The 16,268-nt window shown below is 39.3% G+C and overlaps 2 protein-coding genes across 4 annotated transcripts; one reads left to right on the top strand and one right to left on the bottom strand.

The window, feature by feature from the left end:
• Nucleotides 1-2,389: 2,389 nt before the first annotated feature.
• mthfsd (methenyltetrahydrofolate synthetase domain containing) lies at nt 2,390-9,167 on the top strand. 3 transcript variants are annotated; one of them, XM_086286150.1, is made up of 8 exons: nt 2,390-2,578; nt 2,715-2,818; nt 3,352-3,465; nt 4,496-4,609; nt 4,728-4,818; nt 5,869-5,981; nt 6,233-6,358; nt 7,980-9,167. In XM_086286150.1, the coding sequence occupies exons 1-8, from the start codon at nt 2,551-2,553 to the stop codon at nt 8,730-8,732; spliced, it is 1,443 nt and encodes a 480-aa protein (XP_086142276.1). In that variant the 5' UTR covers nt 2,390-2,550; the 3' UTR covers nt 8,733-9,167. The 3 variants fall into 3 exon arrangements, with proteins under 3 accessions (XP_086142276.1, XP_086142281.1, XP_086142289.1); XM_086286155.1 differs by lacking the exon at nt 3,352-3,465 and adding an exon at nt 3,188-3,301; XM_086286163.1 differs by lacking the exons at nt 2,390-2,578; nt 2,715-2,818; nt 3,352-3,465 and adding an exon at nt 4,088-4,224.
• A 3,099-nt stretch (nt 9,168-12,266) lies between these two features.
• Nucleotides 12,267-15,814, bottom strand: foxf1 (forkhead box F1). Its single transcript, XM_086298780.1, has 2 exons — nt 14,536-15,814; nt 12,267-13,242 (listed from the first exon to the last, which is right to left on the bottom strand). The coding sequence occupies exons 1-2, from the start codon at nt 15,512-15,514 to the stop codon at nt 13,079-13,081; spliced, it is 1,143 nt and encodes a 380-aa protein (XP_086154906.1). The 5' UTR covers nt 15,515-15,814; the 3' UTR covers nt 12,267-13,078.
• Between the last annotated feature and the right edge of the window lie 454 nt (nt 15,815-16,268).

The following is a 16,268-nucleotide window of genomic DNA, read 5'->3' as shown; positions in this document are numbered from 1 at the left end:
GAGGCTTGGCTGGGTATGTACAGAATAGACAGGGAGAGAGAGAGAGAGGGAGGGCTGAGCTGGCAGTGGGCCCAGACTGAGAGGGAGAGAAAGAGAGAGGGGGTATCAGGGAGGGTTATGGACCAGTGTAGTGGGGGACACGCTGCGAGTGTGAATGAGTGTGCAGGAGTGTGCAAATGCATTGATGTGACACAACAATTTGTGGATTGCAGGCACTTTGTTGAGCCAGATAATGTGCAGGTCAGACTTAAAGCAGAATACATTTTGTGTGTGATACTTGACAGAAGTATGAATCCCATGCCTTCAAAAATAGTGTTTCTTTCTCTTGAGGCAAATAACCTGGTGGATGTCGCTCTCTAGTGGCAGGATATGATGTATTCAGGTGATCTGTTAGGTTTACCGTCCAGGTTTACATCACACAAAACCAGACTTTGAAATCAACAGCAGAGGGGAAGCACAGCACACCTTCTCTTTAGAGGCTAGACTCTGGCATATTATTACTGTATTGAGGACACTTCAAACTTAACAACCACAGCAAACACGTTCAGACTGACTTTGCCCAATTAATAACACCTCCAACCACTCAAAACCATCCAGGTAACACAACCCTGTGTTTCCTGTTATTCCCATGTACTGCATCACATTGAGGGAACTAATTATGTTAATGTGCATTTAAAAGGAACAATTCATATTCGTTAATATGTGCCTCTTATGAGTCTTGATATGTACACACTTGAACACTTAAAGAGAAGAAATTATCATGTGAACTTTATAATCAGTCGGTTATCTAAAGTCAGAATGTGAGCACTGGTATTTAAACACGTAACACAATAATTTGATCCTGAAATATTTGAAGTTAGAACTTTAATAGATTCAATAAAACTATTTTAAAATGTTTTTCTCACTGTTCTTAGATCATGGGTCACATTTGATATGATTAGCACTTTTACAATTCTTTCTTCTGCTCGTTCTTTTGTTTCCATTAAACCATTTAGTGACCCCATATATATATATATATATATATATATATATATATATATATATATATATATATATATATATATATATATATATATATATATATATATATACACACACACACACACACACACACACACATATATATATATACACACACACACATATATATATATATGTGTATATATAGTAAAACCTGACATAGATAAGAGGGTTTTAAACAGAGACCCTTTGATGCTGTAGAGTCTGGGTTACGTTAATTTTATTTCCTTTCTCCTTTAGTTTAATTTCTCAAAAACGTCTTAATGGATCAAAAATTTAGGAGGTAAATTACAAGCCATAATAGCCAGGAACTGAGATTTTAAACAGTTTTCACCAGCACATCTTAACAATTACTTCATCATTAAGTTTTTCAGATTATTTCCTGTTTCCTGCAAGATTGCTGTTATCACAGCTTGTCATTCGTGACAATCAGTTGCTGTTAAAGCGCACACTGAAGCCACAACCCTATCCTGCCTGTTTTTACTCCATAACAGATGCTGAAGTGGCCCTTTCCTTACACAGACAATAGTGCTCTGGAACCCTGCAATTTAATTTTTCTGGCCACCTTAAAGAATTTGCACCAGCCCATCCTGTCTTAATTTTTTTGTGTTAAGAAACAAACAAACAAACAGAAAAGAAAAACACAGAAAAGAAACAAAAGAACAAAAAACAAAACAAGGAAAATATAACAACTCATAACATATTTTTTATTTTGATGATTGATGATATGGGCGCTAACACATCAGTCCAGTGCTTGGGTGAGAAGTGTTGCCTGCAAAGCAAAATCAATACCATATAATTCAGAGTTTCCATTAAACCATTTAGTGACCCCATTCCTAACAAATGAAAGTGGGTATTTTCAGTCATTTTCATCCTACTGTTGGAGGATATTTTGTGTCCCACCCATGAATTTGAAAAATAATCCATGCTAAAGCATCTGTTGTGTAAACTACACCTGTCCTGAGACATAATGTAAACCTAGTTGTTGAAAAAGTGGTTCCAAAATAATGTTAAAAAATGCAAAATATCTCTTGATTGTCTTCCAATTGTAAAATAATGTTTAAAAGGAAATGATTATCTTACAAAAAAAATGGAAGAAAAAAAACCAGTGGCATACTCTTTTAATTTGGCTCATACAACTGACAAAGCTTTGACTGCTATTTTCCACACGCATCATTTGCTGTCACTATAAAAATGCATTTTGTTGTAAGGCATAAAGATCAAAAATTTGAAATAATTGACTTTACACGTGTCGATAGTAAGAAAAATTAGCTTTTTCTCGACTGTATTTTCTGTATTTAGAGAAGCGCGAGTGTTCTGCTTATCAGACTACGGTTGCCTAGAAGTTCAAAACCACCTTTCCCTTTCGCGTTTCGTTAGGATCGTCCCTCTGAGCCACCGTAGCAATGATAAACATTGACAAGCAGCTGTTCCGTTAGTATTATGTTACAGAGCTCACGTGTACGATATTACTGCGTGGAGTGCATCCGAGTGTTGTAGAATAAACCTACCCGTGGCTCTAATAAAGCGATGGATCCCGTCATAAAAATCAACCCGGGTAGGTCAAGTGTTTTGTAAAACGTTTGTTTTGCCGTTGAAATTGTTGTTAAAGTCGTCGATTCGCTAAATGTGATGCTGAAAACGTAAATGTTGCTTCGGTTAGCGTTTATGTTAAACTCCAATTTTCTCTCCAGGAGGATCGAAATGGGACATTCGTCAGAAAGTTTGGGACTACATAGAAGAAAAGAATCTGGCAAACTTTCCGAGGCCCGTCCACAACAGAATCCCAAATTTCAAGGCAGGTTAAAGCAGTTTAGCTGAAGAGCTGCAGCGCAGTTCTCATTCAAATCAATGCACTGGCAGGTCAACCTCTGCCACTAGTCTCCAGTTTTTTCCTCCCTCCTTCTCGAATTAAAAAAAATATATATACTTGAAAAAAGAAAGAAGAGGAAAAATCTGAGCCTGTGACTGTCTGGGTTATATGTAAAGTACTGTAAGTAAGTAAATAAATAACTGAAGAAAATAATAAGGGCTGTAGGGGTGAAATTCTTGCTACACTCAGGGTACCAGCACAGCTTCTGACTGATGTTCTTAAATTTTGAATCACTAATGGCTGTCTTGTCTCTGTGCATGCATACATGTCTTTTCCTGTGCACCTATTGACCAGGGTGCAGGTAAGGCATGTTACAGCCTTGCAGGCCTGCAGGAGTTCAAGTCCAGCCAGACAGTCAAAGTTAACCCAGACAGACCCCAGCAGCAGGCACGCTTTATCACCTTGGAAGTAAGTTGACTCGAGGAACCTATGATCAGATGCCTTCCTTTCTGCTGTAGGGTGCTTTTGCGGCCTGCGCCAAGGTGTTGGAGCTGCAGGCGTTCATCCACACATCTGAGGTGAAGGTGGATCCTGACAAACCTCTGGAGGGTGCTCGGCTGGCAGTGCTGCAGGTAGCACTGCAGTGTTGGAAAAAAACCAAGAACCAGAGTGCCTCAGGCTGGATTACATGATTTTCTTTTGAATTTTTAAATGCAAGCAGAATTTTAAATGAGAAATTTTAGACTGTTTTATTACTGTCTAGAACAGGGGTGTCAAACTCCAGTCCTCAAGGACTGGTGTCCTGAAACTTTTAAATGTGTTCCTGCTGTAGCACACCTGAATAACTTAACTAGGTCATTAGCAACACTCTATAGTACTTAACTGCATGCTGAGGTGGCAACCCCTGAACCTGCTCAAGTAAATTGAAGTAAAGTGTTTGGAAAAATTTACTTCTAAAAGTACTTTTATTGCACCATGTTCATTCACTCATGAGCTGCTGTAACATGAATCAAATGGCTGAATTGCCACCTCGGCATGCAGTCAAGTTCTATGGCAGGGGTGTCGAACTCCAGGCCTCGAGGGCCGATGTCCTGGGTGTTTTAGATGCGTCCTTGATCCAACACAGGTGATTTAAATGGCTAAATGAGCTCCTCAACATGTCCTCAGGTTCTCCAGAGGCCTGGTAATGAACTAATCATTTGATTCAGGTGTGTTGACCCAGGTTGAGATCTAAAACCTGCAGAACACCGGCCCTCGAGACCTGGAGTTTGACACCCCTGTTCTATGGAGTCTTGCTAATGACCTACTTATGTTATTCGGGTGTGCTGCAGCAGGGACACATGGAAAAGTTTCAGGACACCGGCCCTCAAGAACTGGAGTTTGCACCTGTGGTCAAGAATTTGCTACATAAGATTGTTTAAGTTATTGTATAATATCCTGTAGGTTCTTTGTAAAGTCACATTTCAGCAACATCAGTGTTTTGCATCAGTTAAATTTAAATGTTTTTGTTTTTTGTAATTTTGCCATCACTCCACTGATTTTATTCAGCTCAGTTTTAATTTCTAGTCCTATTAAATAACTCAGGATCTTTTTTTTAATTTAATTTTATTTATTTTTATTTATTTATTTATTTTTAACATTTTACTGAAATAATTTTTGCAGGCACGGAAAACTTTGTTGGTCCCAACTCCTCGTCTTCGTACAGGCCTTTTCAATAGGATTACTCCACCTGAAGGGGCTAGCAAAGAACAACTACGCATATGTTCTTCCTCTCAGGTATAAATGTACTAATGTTTGCTCTTATTTGTCAGCATTGTCATTCCTCTTTAAATTCCCAATAATGATAATTAGATTTTCTTTCTTCTTTCTTCTGAAACCTTCAAACCATCTCCAGGGTGTGAAAGACTTCAGTGTACCTGTTGGCCTGGATGCAAAAATTAAAATTGACCTGATGGTGGTTGGTTCTGTGGCGGTGTCGGAGAAAGGTGACTTATACACCATGTCACGATACTATTTCAGTTTCATATTGGTAACCTAAATGATTTATGATTGTGGGAGAGCAACAGAGCAGTGAATTCAAGACCAAGTTTACCATACATGCACTAAAATATATAAAATCTAAAGAAAATGCAGTACTCCTTAAATAGTAGTTAGAACCACGTGTGCAATTTACTGTCTATTATTGCAGAATAGACAATATTTTTTCAGTTCAAAGTGAAACAATTTTTTTCTTTATTTTCATATATACAATAGTAACACTGTTGGATACTTATATTAAACATGGCCAAAGTTTCAGCCAATGAGTTTAGGGTATATATAAGCCAGCTGAAAGGTGGCTTAAAGGAGACGAGTGAAAATGGTGTCACAGAGATTATGAACGGAGAGACTGCAGCAAGGTTAGTTTAGTCAACTGTGCTGCAGTCCAAGAGGAAAACTATGCTGCAAATGAGCTCAATAGGTCTCCTTGAACCTCTAAAGGTGGAAAAGGCAGCATGTGCTGCAAAACCTGCTTTTTCAAGCATGAATTTACAATTATTAGCTGAGTAATGAACAACATAGTCTGTTATTATATAGCGATTCTCCTAAATCACTACTTGGGTGATTATAAATTGTTTTATGCAAGGCTTGTTTACTACACAGTGGAAAATGATGAGAGGCTGTGCTGACTGAAAGCAGAATGGAACAAAGGTATCGTGATTGCTGCACGTGTCTAAGCCTATTGAGGCACTTCTGCACACTCTGCCAGCATAGAGGAAAAAGAGCAGAAATAAGATTGAGGCAGATGCACGTAATCAGATCCCTTCTGCTTATTGTGGCTTCTCCTGTGTTCTTCCCGCCATGTAAATTGTCTGCTAACCGCACTCCATGGTGATCCTCATTTCTAAAATACCCAAGATAACTCATGCAGTACTGCAGCGAAACACATGTTTTACTGTAAGGCAGTATAAAGGAGTTTACAAATCTCCAAAAGGATTTCGTAAACTGCACAGTATACATTTTTTAAATTAAGTTTCCCTCTCTGCCTTCCGCTGTAGGCTTTCGGATTGGAAAAGGAGAAGGCTTTGCTGACTTGGAGTATGGAATGATGGCTTCAATGGGTGCCGTGAATGAGTCTACTGTGGTGGTTACTGTTGTCCATGACTGCCAGGTTGGTTTGCGCATTCAGTTTGATCTCACTGAGCAGTTCAAATGTTTTATGGATCTTGTTTTGCAATAAGCAGCTTGTCCCTTTTTACAAAGCTAAAGAACACGTTGGTATTAAAATGAGGAATAATACAGTTTTAAATAAAGATGTGCAGCTCGAACTGACATAAACAGACATAGTTTAGAGTTTTTTTCCTCCCACTTGTTGTTTCAGCATTAGTAATTTGAATACTTGAGGAATAACTGTGCTTTCAGGTGATGGACATTCCAGAAGATCTAATGGGAAGTCATGACCTGACTGTAGACTACATCCTCACACCGACCAGAGTTATTAAAACAGATTGCCAGTTGCCTAAGCCATGTGGAATCATCTGGAATAAGGTAACCTGAGTGTGCTTGTTTTTGCTTTGTGTAAAGCATAGTAGTTATTTCATAGTCAACTTGATTTTGAGAGGTCAAGGCTGGCCTGACCTGATACATGTCATTCCTCGTGTCTCCCCTCAAATCTCTGTGATGGATTTATCTAGAAGAGGGGCATACAAAAAAGCGTTCAGTAAAGCATAGCTGAAAGTAACTGATTTGAACACTGGAAAAATTATGACGTTAATGCCTTTATCTATGAAAGACTTAACATCTGTGATTAATGCTTCGCTCTTAGTATGTGGATTTCCATTACTGAAAAATAATGTTATTGGAAAAATCCTGCACCTTTTAAAAATGTTTTTCAGTCAATAATCTGATAATATGGATGTTCCAGTAAGATGACTTGCTCTGAAAGTATGTTTTTCATGAATGTTTGATCAGGTCTCCACCCCTGTTGTCATTCAACATAATGAAACCGGCATTTAGAGGGAGAATAAATGCCCAACACTAAATTTAAAAAAGGAAAAAAAAAAAAAAAACAACTGAAGTTTTTGTGTTCAGAAAGTATACATTAGCTTGTACTAATCTCTTCTACAATTTAGGACAAGACGAGATATGACACTAGCACACATGAGTCTTTATAATTACTTCATGGGATCAAATATTAACATAGAGTTTATAGGAAAATGCGCTGCTTTGGTTACATGACAAAAATGTTGCGTTTCCTTAGTAACACTGCCCTCTAGTGGACACATAGAAAACCTACAGCTCACTGGAGGACGGTCTATCCAGCATTGTTTATTCTTCTGAGTGCACTTACTGTAATAATGCCATTTTGCCAAAAAAAAAAAAAATTCCAGTTATTTTCTTTTTTATTTCTTAGAAATAAAAAAAATAGTTTTAGTTTTTATGGATGGTGTGTACAGTGCACACTTATGTAAAATTGTTTACTTTAAAAAACAAACACAGTTAATTAGTTTGTTTTATCTTGGGAATTTTACTGATATATTTATAGTGCTTTATCAGTCTTATTTACCACTCATTTCACATCATCGTCTGTATTTAAATCAGCCTGGACCATAAACAGCTTCTGATTTACTGACAGTGGCACAAAGATGAAATGTGTTTTTCCTCTTGATAATTTATCTTTAATTAGACATAGGTAAAGGTTATTTTTCTTATGTGGTAAGTTTGTGTGTAACCTCTGGGTTCCTTACAACATGCATATAAGTAAACAGGACCCAGTGACCTCATAGACAGGAAGGCCGCGTCTGATCATCAAAGGCTTCTCTGCCCAGCCACCTTGGCTCTGCAGGGGCAGGGGAATGACGGGTCAAACAGGCCAGTGTAAAAACAATAGGTCCGTATATCCTTTACAGGACTGGTCAGCATCAAAGTCTGCCAAGACACTTGAAGACCCAACAAATCAAGATAGCAGTCTTTATTTTTAACTGCTTGGGAAGTGAAATATCCTGCTGGTATTAAGATGGTTTTTAAGCATGGGCTGTGAGGAGCTATCAGCTTTCTCTTTATTATGAATAGGTGCATTGCATCGGCCCTGAGCAGGTCTGTTTGTATGCTGTGTGAGACACATTTTTTTCGTTTCAGCATTACTGAGTCTGTCCAGTTTTGTCTTCAGCTGGACACAGAAAAGCTGCAAAAGATCCCCATCCTGAAGAAGCTGCGTGCTCTTGAAGAACAAGCTGGAAAGGATGTAACACTGGGGGCAGCGCCTGTTGCGGCAGAAGCTGGTCTGCACGCCAGTCAACCCAAAAGGCAAACCAGACGGAGGCTGAGGCCAAACACACAGCAGGATGCTGAGGGAGAATCCAGCCAGGACTCTAGACTGGAAAAAAGAATAGCGGGAGAACCAAAAGCCAGACAGCATCTGACTAGAATGAATAAAGAAAGCAGAGGAGACGGCAAGGCAGGTAACGAGCAAGAAATTGGCAAGACAATAAAGGGAAAAAGTAGAGGGAACACAAAGGAGCAGGTCCCAGAAGAGGGTGGAAATGAAGTCAAATCTCAGCGTAAGCTCCATCTGAGTGTGACAACAGTTTATCTGGGAGGAATCCCTGCTGGGCTGCGTGTTAGTGAGCTGAAAACCGCCCTCCGAGAGAGGGAGGCCACTCCACTGAGACTCACCTGGCAGGGAGCTCAGCACAGGGCCTTCCTGGATTACAGTGACCCCCACTCTGCAGATCAGGCCCTGGAGGCTCTGCAGGGGCTCGCTCTCAATGGTCACAGTCTGCAGGCTGAACTGGCCAAGAGCCAGCGAGGAGGCAGGAAATCTGGACAATCCAGTAGAAGACCAAAACCAGCAGCGGCTCCGAAGTCTGAAGTATCAGCACCAGATGCTAAGAGTGATGCCACAGAAAAAACTGAGCAGTAAAAGCAGTAAGAAATATACCTAATGTAATGCTTAAGTTGTTTACAGTTTTGGACAACTGCAAACACCATAAAAGGAGTTGATTGGTTTTTTTTTGCTTTAAAAAAAATATGAACAAAAATGTGATTTATTAGAAGAGAACATATTTGAACCTAGCAGGCATGACTAAATATTAACAACACCTGAAACTATGAGAGTAGTGAACCTTGTGCTGATTTGAATCCAGACAAATTCTATAACGACTAAGATTTTGCTATATGCTCTGTTAAGTGGGCTACAGGAGCTTTCTTTCTTTAAATTTGTCCCAATCGTTTTCTCTTCAAAGTGCCTTTATCAGAGATTCTTAGAAACACAACACTCATTTTCTCTTTCAGTCTACAAACTGCATGCAGTGCTTTTGCTACCATACAATAATTAAAAAAAAATAATAATAAAAAAGGCTAGTGCTTTTTTTTTTTTTTTTTTTTTTTTTTTCCTTCTCAAAACTAGCTGTCAGTATTATCACATCCATGATGTTGCCAGACCTGTTTGTCTGCATCCTACTTGTTTAAAAATGGGTTCGTTTTGTTCAAAATGGCACCTGCGTGTGGCAAGTCACAACATTTGATCATTTGAGTCACAAAACTGGGAGTAAAATATAACATTTCATCATCTAACAAAAGTCTAGCCACGCAGGCTTCTACCTTTGACCATTTTTGCCTTTTTCATTGTCCAAGTTCATCCAGATTTACAGAACTTGTGAACAGACTCCAAGTGTTTAAAGTTTAATGAACTTTAATGAGACTACAGAAATGTAAAGAGTTTACAAATAACCGTGACTTAGTTGTGATTTTCTTGGCTTGATTGATTCTTGTACATAACACGGGATTATTGGATAGTCTCTACTACTGTATGATTTTCTTTTTTCTCTTTTTTTTTAACCATGAAAATCTAAAACAGGCAGATTACAACGATAAACAGGGGAAGAGCTAAAGGCCTCTATTGCTGCTGTTCTGTTTTCTTTGTTTTTGTTTTGTTTTTTAGCTAGCGTTCATTTTTACAGTTATATTTGCACCATTATAGTGACTAAATACAAATTTATTCATTGTATTTGGTGTGGTTGGGCCAGTGAGAGAGTGATGCTGCCCTCAATATTAGATAAATTTGCTCCACATGACTTTACTTATTTCTTCACTAAAGCGTTTGACTGTACCCGTTAACACTGAGTGTCTTTTTATGAAAAACAAACAAAAAAGAAAATTGATGGATTATAAATGTTCACAAGGTTTTGCAGAATTTGGAGATCCGACTCTGAAGTTCCCCACCACCTCAAACCATCGTTCTCGTGAAGAGGCAGAACTATGTTGTTAGTGGTTAAATATGATATTTCAGGCCCGTTATTGGATTTTCATAAAACTTGATGTGTTTCACCCAGTTGTAACATATAAAATGCCAGCTTGTAAACTTGAAATAGTTTTAAGCTTAAAGAAAACTTTAAAAGATTAATTCATTTTTGCAGAGTGACATTTTTCTTATTCTCTGTTTGGAAAATGTGTCTGTTAACATTACCTTCAAACTTCTGTAAACCCAAGTGCTAGATAACCTGCCCAATGACTCTATTTTTTTTTCTTCTGTTTACACCTGTCTCTGTAGCTGCACTGCCATTACCTAAGAAATTAACCCATAGATGTCCTGTTTGCACTAAAGTCTTGGCAGGATTGGGACACAAGCAGTGTGTCTGTCTGCACAGTACCAGGCCTCTGGCTTTTTATGGAGCTGTCATCCAGCCCTGGCCAGGGAACAGCTGTGGAACGCCATCTTTCTCCCTCAGCCCTCCAGAGCACTGAACCTTGGCAAATGTCATCAGTTTGTTAATGCTCTGTTCCACTGCTGTTAAGCCTGCTTACCCCTGTGCTCAATGGCATGCTCGTTTTACTGGGGTTCAGTCAGTGGTCATGTGGTGAGATTGCAAAGCGTATCACTGTGGAGCATGTTACATCCCCTTGTAAAGATGTAGTTGTACACACAAACATCAGCAAACATGACTTAACCGTCAAGATTAAAGAAGATAACAAAAGGCCTCAAACCGCAGTTGGTTTACTTAATCTAAATCACAAGCATGAGCATCGGATTAATCTACACTGACTGTGTTGATGCACTTAATAGATTGTACCCACCATACTCTTACATTAGGAACAACTTTTTAAACGCCATAAATGTTGCTTGAAACTTGAAGAAATTTAAAATAAGAAACGACGTCCGGATTTTTTTTTATTTTATTTTTTTAATGATTTGCGGTCATTCAGATGAAAAAATTGCCAAATTGGTTTTAAGCCGCACAGACATGCGTGTTTGTGAATGTCGAAAAACAACAGTTATAATTAATGGATCAGAAATCTGATAAAGAAAAAAAAAAAAACGTGTCCCTTATAATAATTTGCATCTGTAAAATTAAAATATTTTGACTCTGAGATAAGATAACCAGGATTTTACACAGTACAATACACGTTATGCGTATTATTTATGAGTACTTTTAACTGCTTATTATTTTTGTCTTTGCAGTATCATGAGTGGTATATCTATTTTATGTAACAAAAACAACTCATTTTAGATGAGAAATAAAGATGTTCTTCTTTATGAAAAATCGGCCCTACTTTTTTTTCTTTTTCATTTTCCTAGGCCAATTTTCTGTTGTACAATTACGCATTTTGCGGAACACTCCAAAACTAATTATTACAAAGTTATGCTCCTTAAATTAGATCAGCGCAATTTATTGTATTTCCACCATGGCAAGAAATGTTCTTTGGACAAATGCGTCTGAGGAAAACAACTGCCTCACTGCCAAAGCAACGGGACTGCTGCAGGTTTTCACCCTGTAACCAGACGCGTGTGAGATCTCTGCCTCGGATTTGTTACGCCTTAACTACTGCACACTCTCAACAGATCGAAGACATGTTACGATTAACCTTTCAAACCCTTGACTGTTAATGTTCACCAGTCGACCAATGGATTGGGAAAAGTTTAGTTTCTTCTAATAATTCTAATTTTCAAAGTTGGACGTCAACTGTAGGTGAAAACAACAGACTGCTGCAGTAATTGCTTGAAATAGAAGACCTAACTGCACCACAGTGACAACTGTCTGTAGTACCGAGGGTACCGGTTGTGCTTTAAACCCCAAATAAACGAACCATCGCTTTACATTAAAGAATTGCAATAATATACATTTACACGAGAAGGCTGCTGAAGAATTGGACACACACACAAAAAAAGCTTCCCATCTTTAAATAAGCTAATTTGGGGTTAATTATGCAATAAGGATCACTGTCTTTGCATCTGTTTACAAGGCATGTTTGCTTGCAGGACCATCGCCCCCGAAAATTGTCTGTGTGCGATAAAATCGAAATGGATATCGTTTGGTGGAATTGCCGGCTTAAAGAGCCGAAAAGATATTTTATTTCTTAATGCTTTGTTGTAATATAATCTAAAGACAAACCCTCGCTGGTGGACCCTTTGCTAGACTCCCCCCCCCCCCCCCCCCCCCCCCCCCTTCTTCTACCAATGTATACAATGCTGAAAGTAATGGTCTACATATAGCTGACACAAAAGACATAACAGTGTTTACAATATATCCTCAATTTTTCATTTTAAAACAAATAATAAGCGTTCTGACAAATATTGCCAATAAAGCATATAACTCCTTGGCCAGTTCGCCTGAAATTAAAATATAGGCCTACAGAATAAATAAAAAGAAAGTTGCGCTTATAGGTTATTCAAAAAGTGCCGTCATTGTTTTTACACAGTATACAGTATATGGACTTACATTATACAGGCTATGTAACGTCCATAATTGTTCATCTCAGAATCTAACATTTGTATGCAAGTCCAAAAAAATGAAAGGAAAAAAAAAGGTAAAAACATGAGACGGGGAAATGTGTGCATTTTTTTTCTTTTTTTTTTCTTTTTTTTTTTAACATTGACCTACTTTAACAAGATGAATACACAAGAACAAAAGTGTGAAGTGGTAGTCATCCGCTCTGCAGGACTAAGTACCAAACAACAGCAGGGTGTCTTACGCCCACGCTTTACCCCGCTGGTCGATGTTGATGAAGATGGCATAAAAGAGTTTGTTTTAATTATTATTATATATTATTATGTGGTTGCTTTCTAATTGGCCTGTCTCCGTGTCTCTGTCGCTGTGTGTAACAGCACAGAGAAGTAGTCCAATCTACTTGAAGCAGTGAGCACTCTCCAGGACTGGGGCATGCCTCTCAGTGGTAGTTTACTCATTCGTTGTTCATTTCAGTCCGTTTTGCTTCATGGCTCAAGTCTGTGACACCATCTTCTAGTCTCTAGACTGTCCACGGAGGACATCACATCACGCAGGGCTTAATGTCCTGGTAGGAGACCTGTTGGTGGTGATAGTAGGAGCCGCTGCTCGGTGAGTGCATGGCTGAGGAAGTCATGGCGTTGAACGAGAAGACGAACTCCTTTCGGTCACACATGCTGGGAGACTGGGAATGGTACCGAGGAATACCTGCAAAAAAGCATTTAAAACATGAATGGAAATGCTACTAATAATAATAATTTTAAAGGGTCACTTTTAAATGTAATGTACTTGAAGGCTAGTAACCTATGTTACCTTATGTTCCCCCAGTTAAGAAAAATGTTGTTTATAGTTCTGAAATAAAAAGTTATTTAAATGCTTACAAGTTATTTGCAACACGATTTGATTGGTAATCTTGCTGATACTAGAATTATCCAGTTCTACAGACCTTCGCTATGCGTTCTGGAAACCCTAATAATAAAACTGTTATATGTGGTGATAATAATAATAATAATAATAATAATAATAATAATAATAATAATAATAATAATAATATGCTCTATATCTACCATATTTTACCGCAAAAAGATTGCTGTATGTGTAGGCACTTTATAGTCTGTGTAAGAAAGAAGTTTATATTTGTAAATTGAGCTTCACTCTATTATACTAACTGAAATGCATGCATTCCTCTTAGGGCCAGAGTCCATTTAGTAAACCCGATAAAGATTGTCAAAAGGGGAGGCGGGCTTGCAGGGCTAATTGACAGTGGCCCCTTTGCACGCCAGTCCCGGAGGACCGAGAGCCTCGAGGCAAGGCAGGCTGGACCTAACCGCGCTTGTTTTTTTTGTTTTTTTGTCCACAGATTGGCGTGACTCTAAACTCTCCCGGTAGACTCTTTCAACCATCTCTTGATTTATTATTTTTTAATACCACACGTTCAGGAGGTTTGAACCCCTCTGGTCTTCTGTCTGGGTTTTATTTTAATAAACCTGATTTATTATGTTTAATGATTCACAAAATACTGGAACTTTATTTACGAAAAAAGTGGTTAAGTTGTGTTGTATCATTTCCTTAATAGCCTTAATTCCAATCCCTCAATTATGCACAGCACAGATAAGCCTTATGTTTACTGACTGCAGAATAAATCCGGCGCATTTCAGTGTGATGCTCTTCAGAATTACTCAACATTTCCACTAGGCCCAAGTTTGGCGCATGATATGTGAAATAAAATTCTGTAAACCACAGACATATGTGGACAGTATATCATCTCTGTCTCTATCCTCTAATAACCAAAGCGTCTTAATTTGAATAAAATCTTTCGTTTCCTTTATCTTTGTCATAGCTCGCAAATGTTCTTTATATCATCAGGCCCGGCTTCTCTGAACCTTTTGCGCTTTTTTTTTTAAATTAGAAAATTATATATATATATATATATATATATATATATATATATATATATATATATATATATATATACACACACACACACATATATAAACTTACCTTGTAAATCTGTGGTGCTGTGGCCATTCTGGTGCAGGTATGGTTGGTCTAGTGAATGTGTGGGCAAACTTGGCTGCAGTGGGTTCGCTCCTGGATTACAGGGGGACAGAGGCTGCTGCTTGATGTAGGAAGCCCCGTTATTCAATGAGGCCGAAGGGGCTGGAGCCCACGCAGAGGCTGAACTCGAGTATACGGGATGAGGCTCCATGACTCCTCCGCTGGTGAGCAGAGGGGAGGCGGAATTGTCGTGGTGGGGATAATCACTCCCAGTGGATCCTGTACAACTTCCCATGTAGGAATGTCCACTGTTGGTCGACAAGTGTGACATGGAGTGTCCGGACAGACCCATCCCTTCCATGTTACCTGCCAAGTGTCCATTCATCATCCCAATCCCACTGTCCAGAGACAAACTGTTGGGCGGACAGGATAGGCCCCCGCCGCTCCCTTGGAAGTTGTAAGACTCGGGGATGTGGTTGAATCCCAGGCCGTTCATCATGCTGTACATGGGCTTCAGCGCCTGGCACTTGCGCCTAAAACCCCTGGGTCTCCTTCTGAAGGAGCCTTCCTCGAACATAAACTCACTAGCCGGGTCAATAGTCCAGTAGTGTCCTTTCCCCGGTCGACCGAGGCCTTTGGGCAACTTAATGAAGCACTCGTTCAGGGACAAGTTGTGACGCACGGAGTTCTTCCATCCTTGGTACGAGCCCCGAAAAAACGGGAAGCGGCTCTGTAGAAACTGATATATTTCACTGAGGGTCAGGCGTTTTGTTGGAGAGCTCTGAATAGCCATAACTATTAAAGCTATGTAGGAATAAGGTGGTTTCTCTGGTCGTCGGATCCCTGCGTTTGTCTTTTTAGTTTTCGTAGTGGAGGAGGCAGTTTCCATCACCACCGTTTGTCCGTGTGGCTTCTCCGGAGCAGACATCGGGCTGCTCTGGGCAGGAGTCTGTGCTGGGGGCTGCTGAACCTCTGCCGTCATTAGTTAAATTTAATCTTCGAGACGGAAAACAAAAACAGAATTGCTTTTCCACCTATAAAAAATAGTAAGTTAGGTACTAAATTTGTGTCATAAAGAAAAAAAATCGAATAATGATAGTGGCGATAGAGGCGAAGGCGCGATTATCTTCTTAGCTGTTGCTTTTGATTCAGTCCTGCAGCAGTCTGAAGCCGGACTGCCTTGTACGCAGTGCCCGAAATGGGATAAAGAGAAGAACAGGAGCCGCTTTCCACTTCAGTTGGTGTGTTGTCGTGCGTCCGAGGAGCTCACTTTTTACTTATCTGTTGCCATCGGCGCATTGGAAGCTGTATGTCTTGGTCATCCTAATGTTGGGACCCGCCCAGTTCCCCGATTGCCCTCCTACTCAAGTGGTGGGCTGTGAGCTTGCACATCTGTGTGCGTTCACTTTTCAGTGAAATCTTTCTTTTTCCTCCGTCCTTACACAGAAATAGAGAATATATCTCACATATAACATTTAATTTCAAGGACCCATACGCTAACACATCCCTCAGAGCACAAATAAATTCAAATGCCCGTTAATGATTTGCATAAGCTTATACTAAGTGAATGCATTAGATTCAGCATTCGGATACAGATTTTGGCTTTGCTTGTTCTCTAATACGATGTTCTTTTTAGGGTTATGATCATTTTAACACTATTTATACAACTCATATCTGTTGTTAAACCTGCAAGCAGTATCCCGCCATTGCAGGCCACATAACCCAAGAGCCACACG

This window comes from Aulonocara sp. 'chitande type north' Nkhata Bay, linkage group LG1, assembly GCF_057382095.1.
Source record: "Aulonocara sp. 'chitande type north' Nkhata Bay isolate Kocher_YH1m ecotype deep benthic linkage group LG1, A_spYH_male_GT1.1, whole genome shotgun sequence".
Classification (NCBI taxonomy): Eukaryota; Metazoa; Chordata; class Actinopteri; order Cichliformes; family Cichlidae; genus Aulonocara; species Aulonocara sp. 'chitande type north' Nkhata Bay.
Note: the sequence above shows the minus strand (reverse complement) of the source record. Positions and strands in the feature narration are given on the sequence as shown.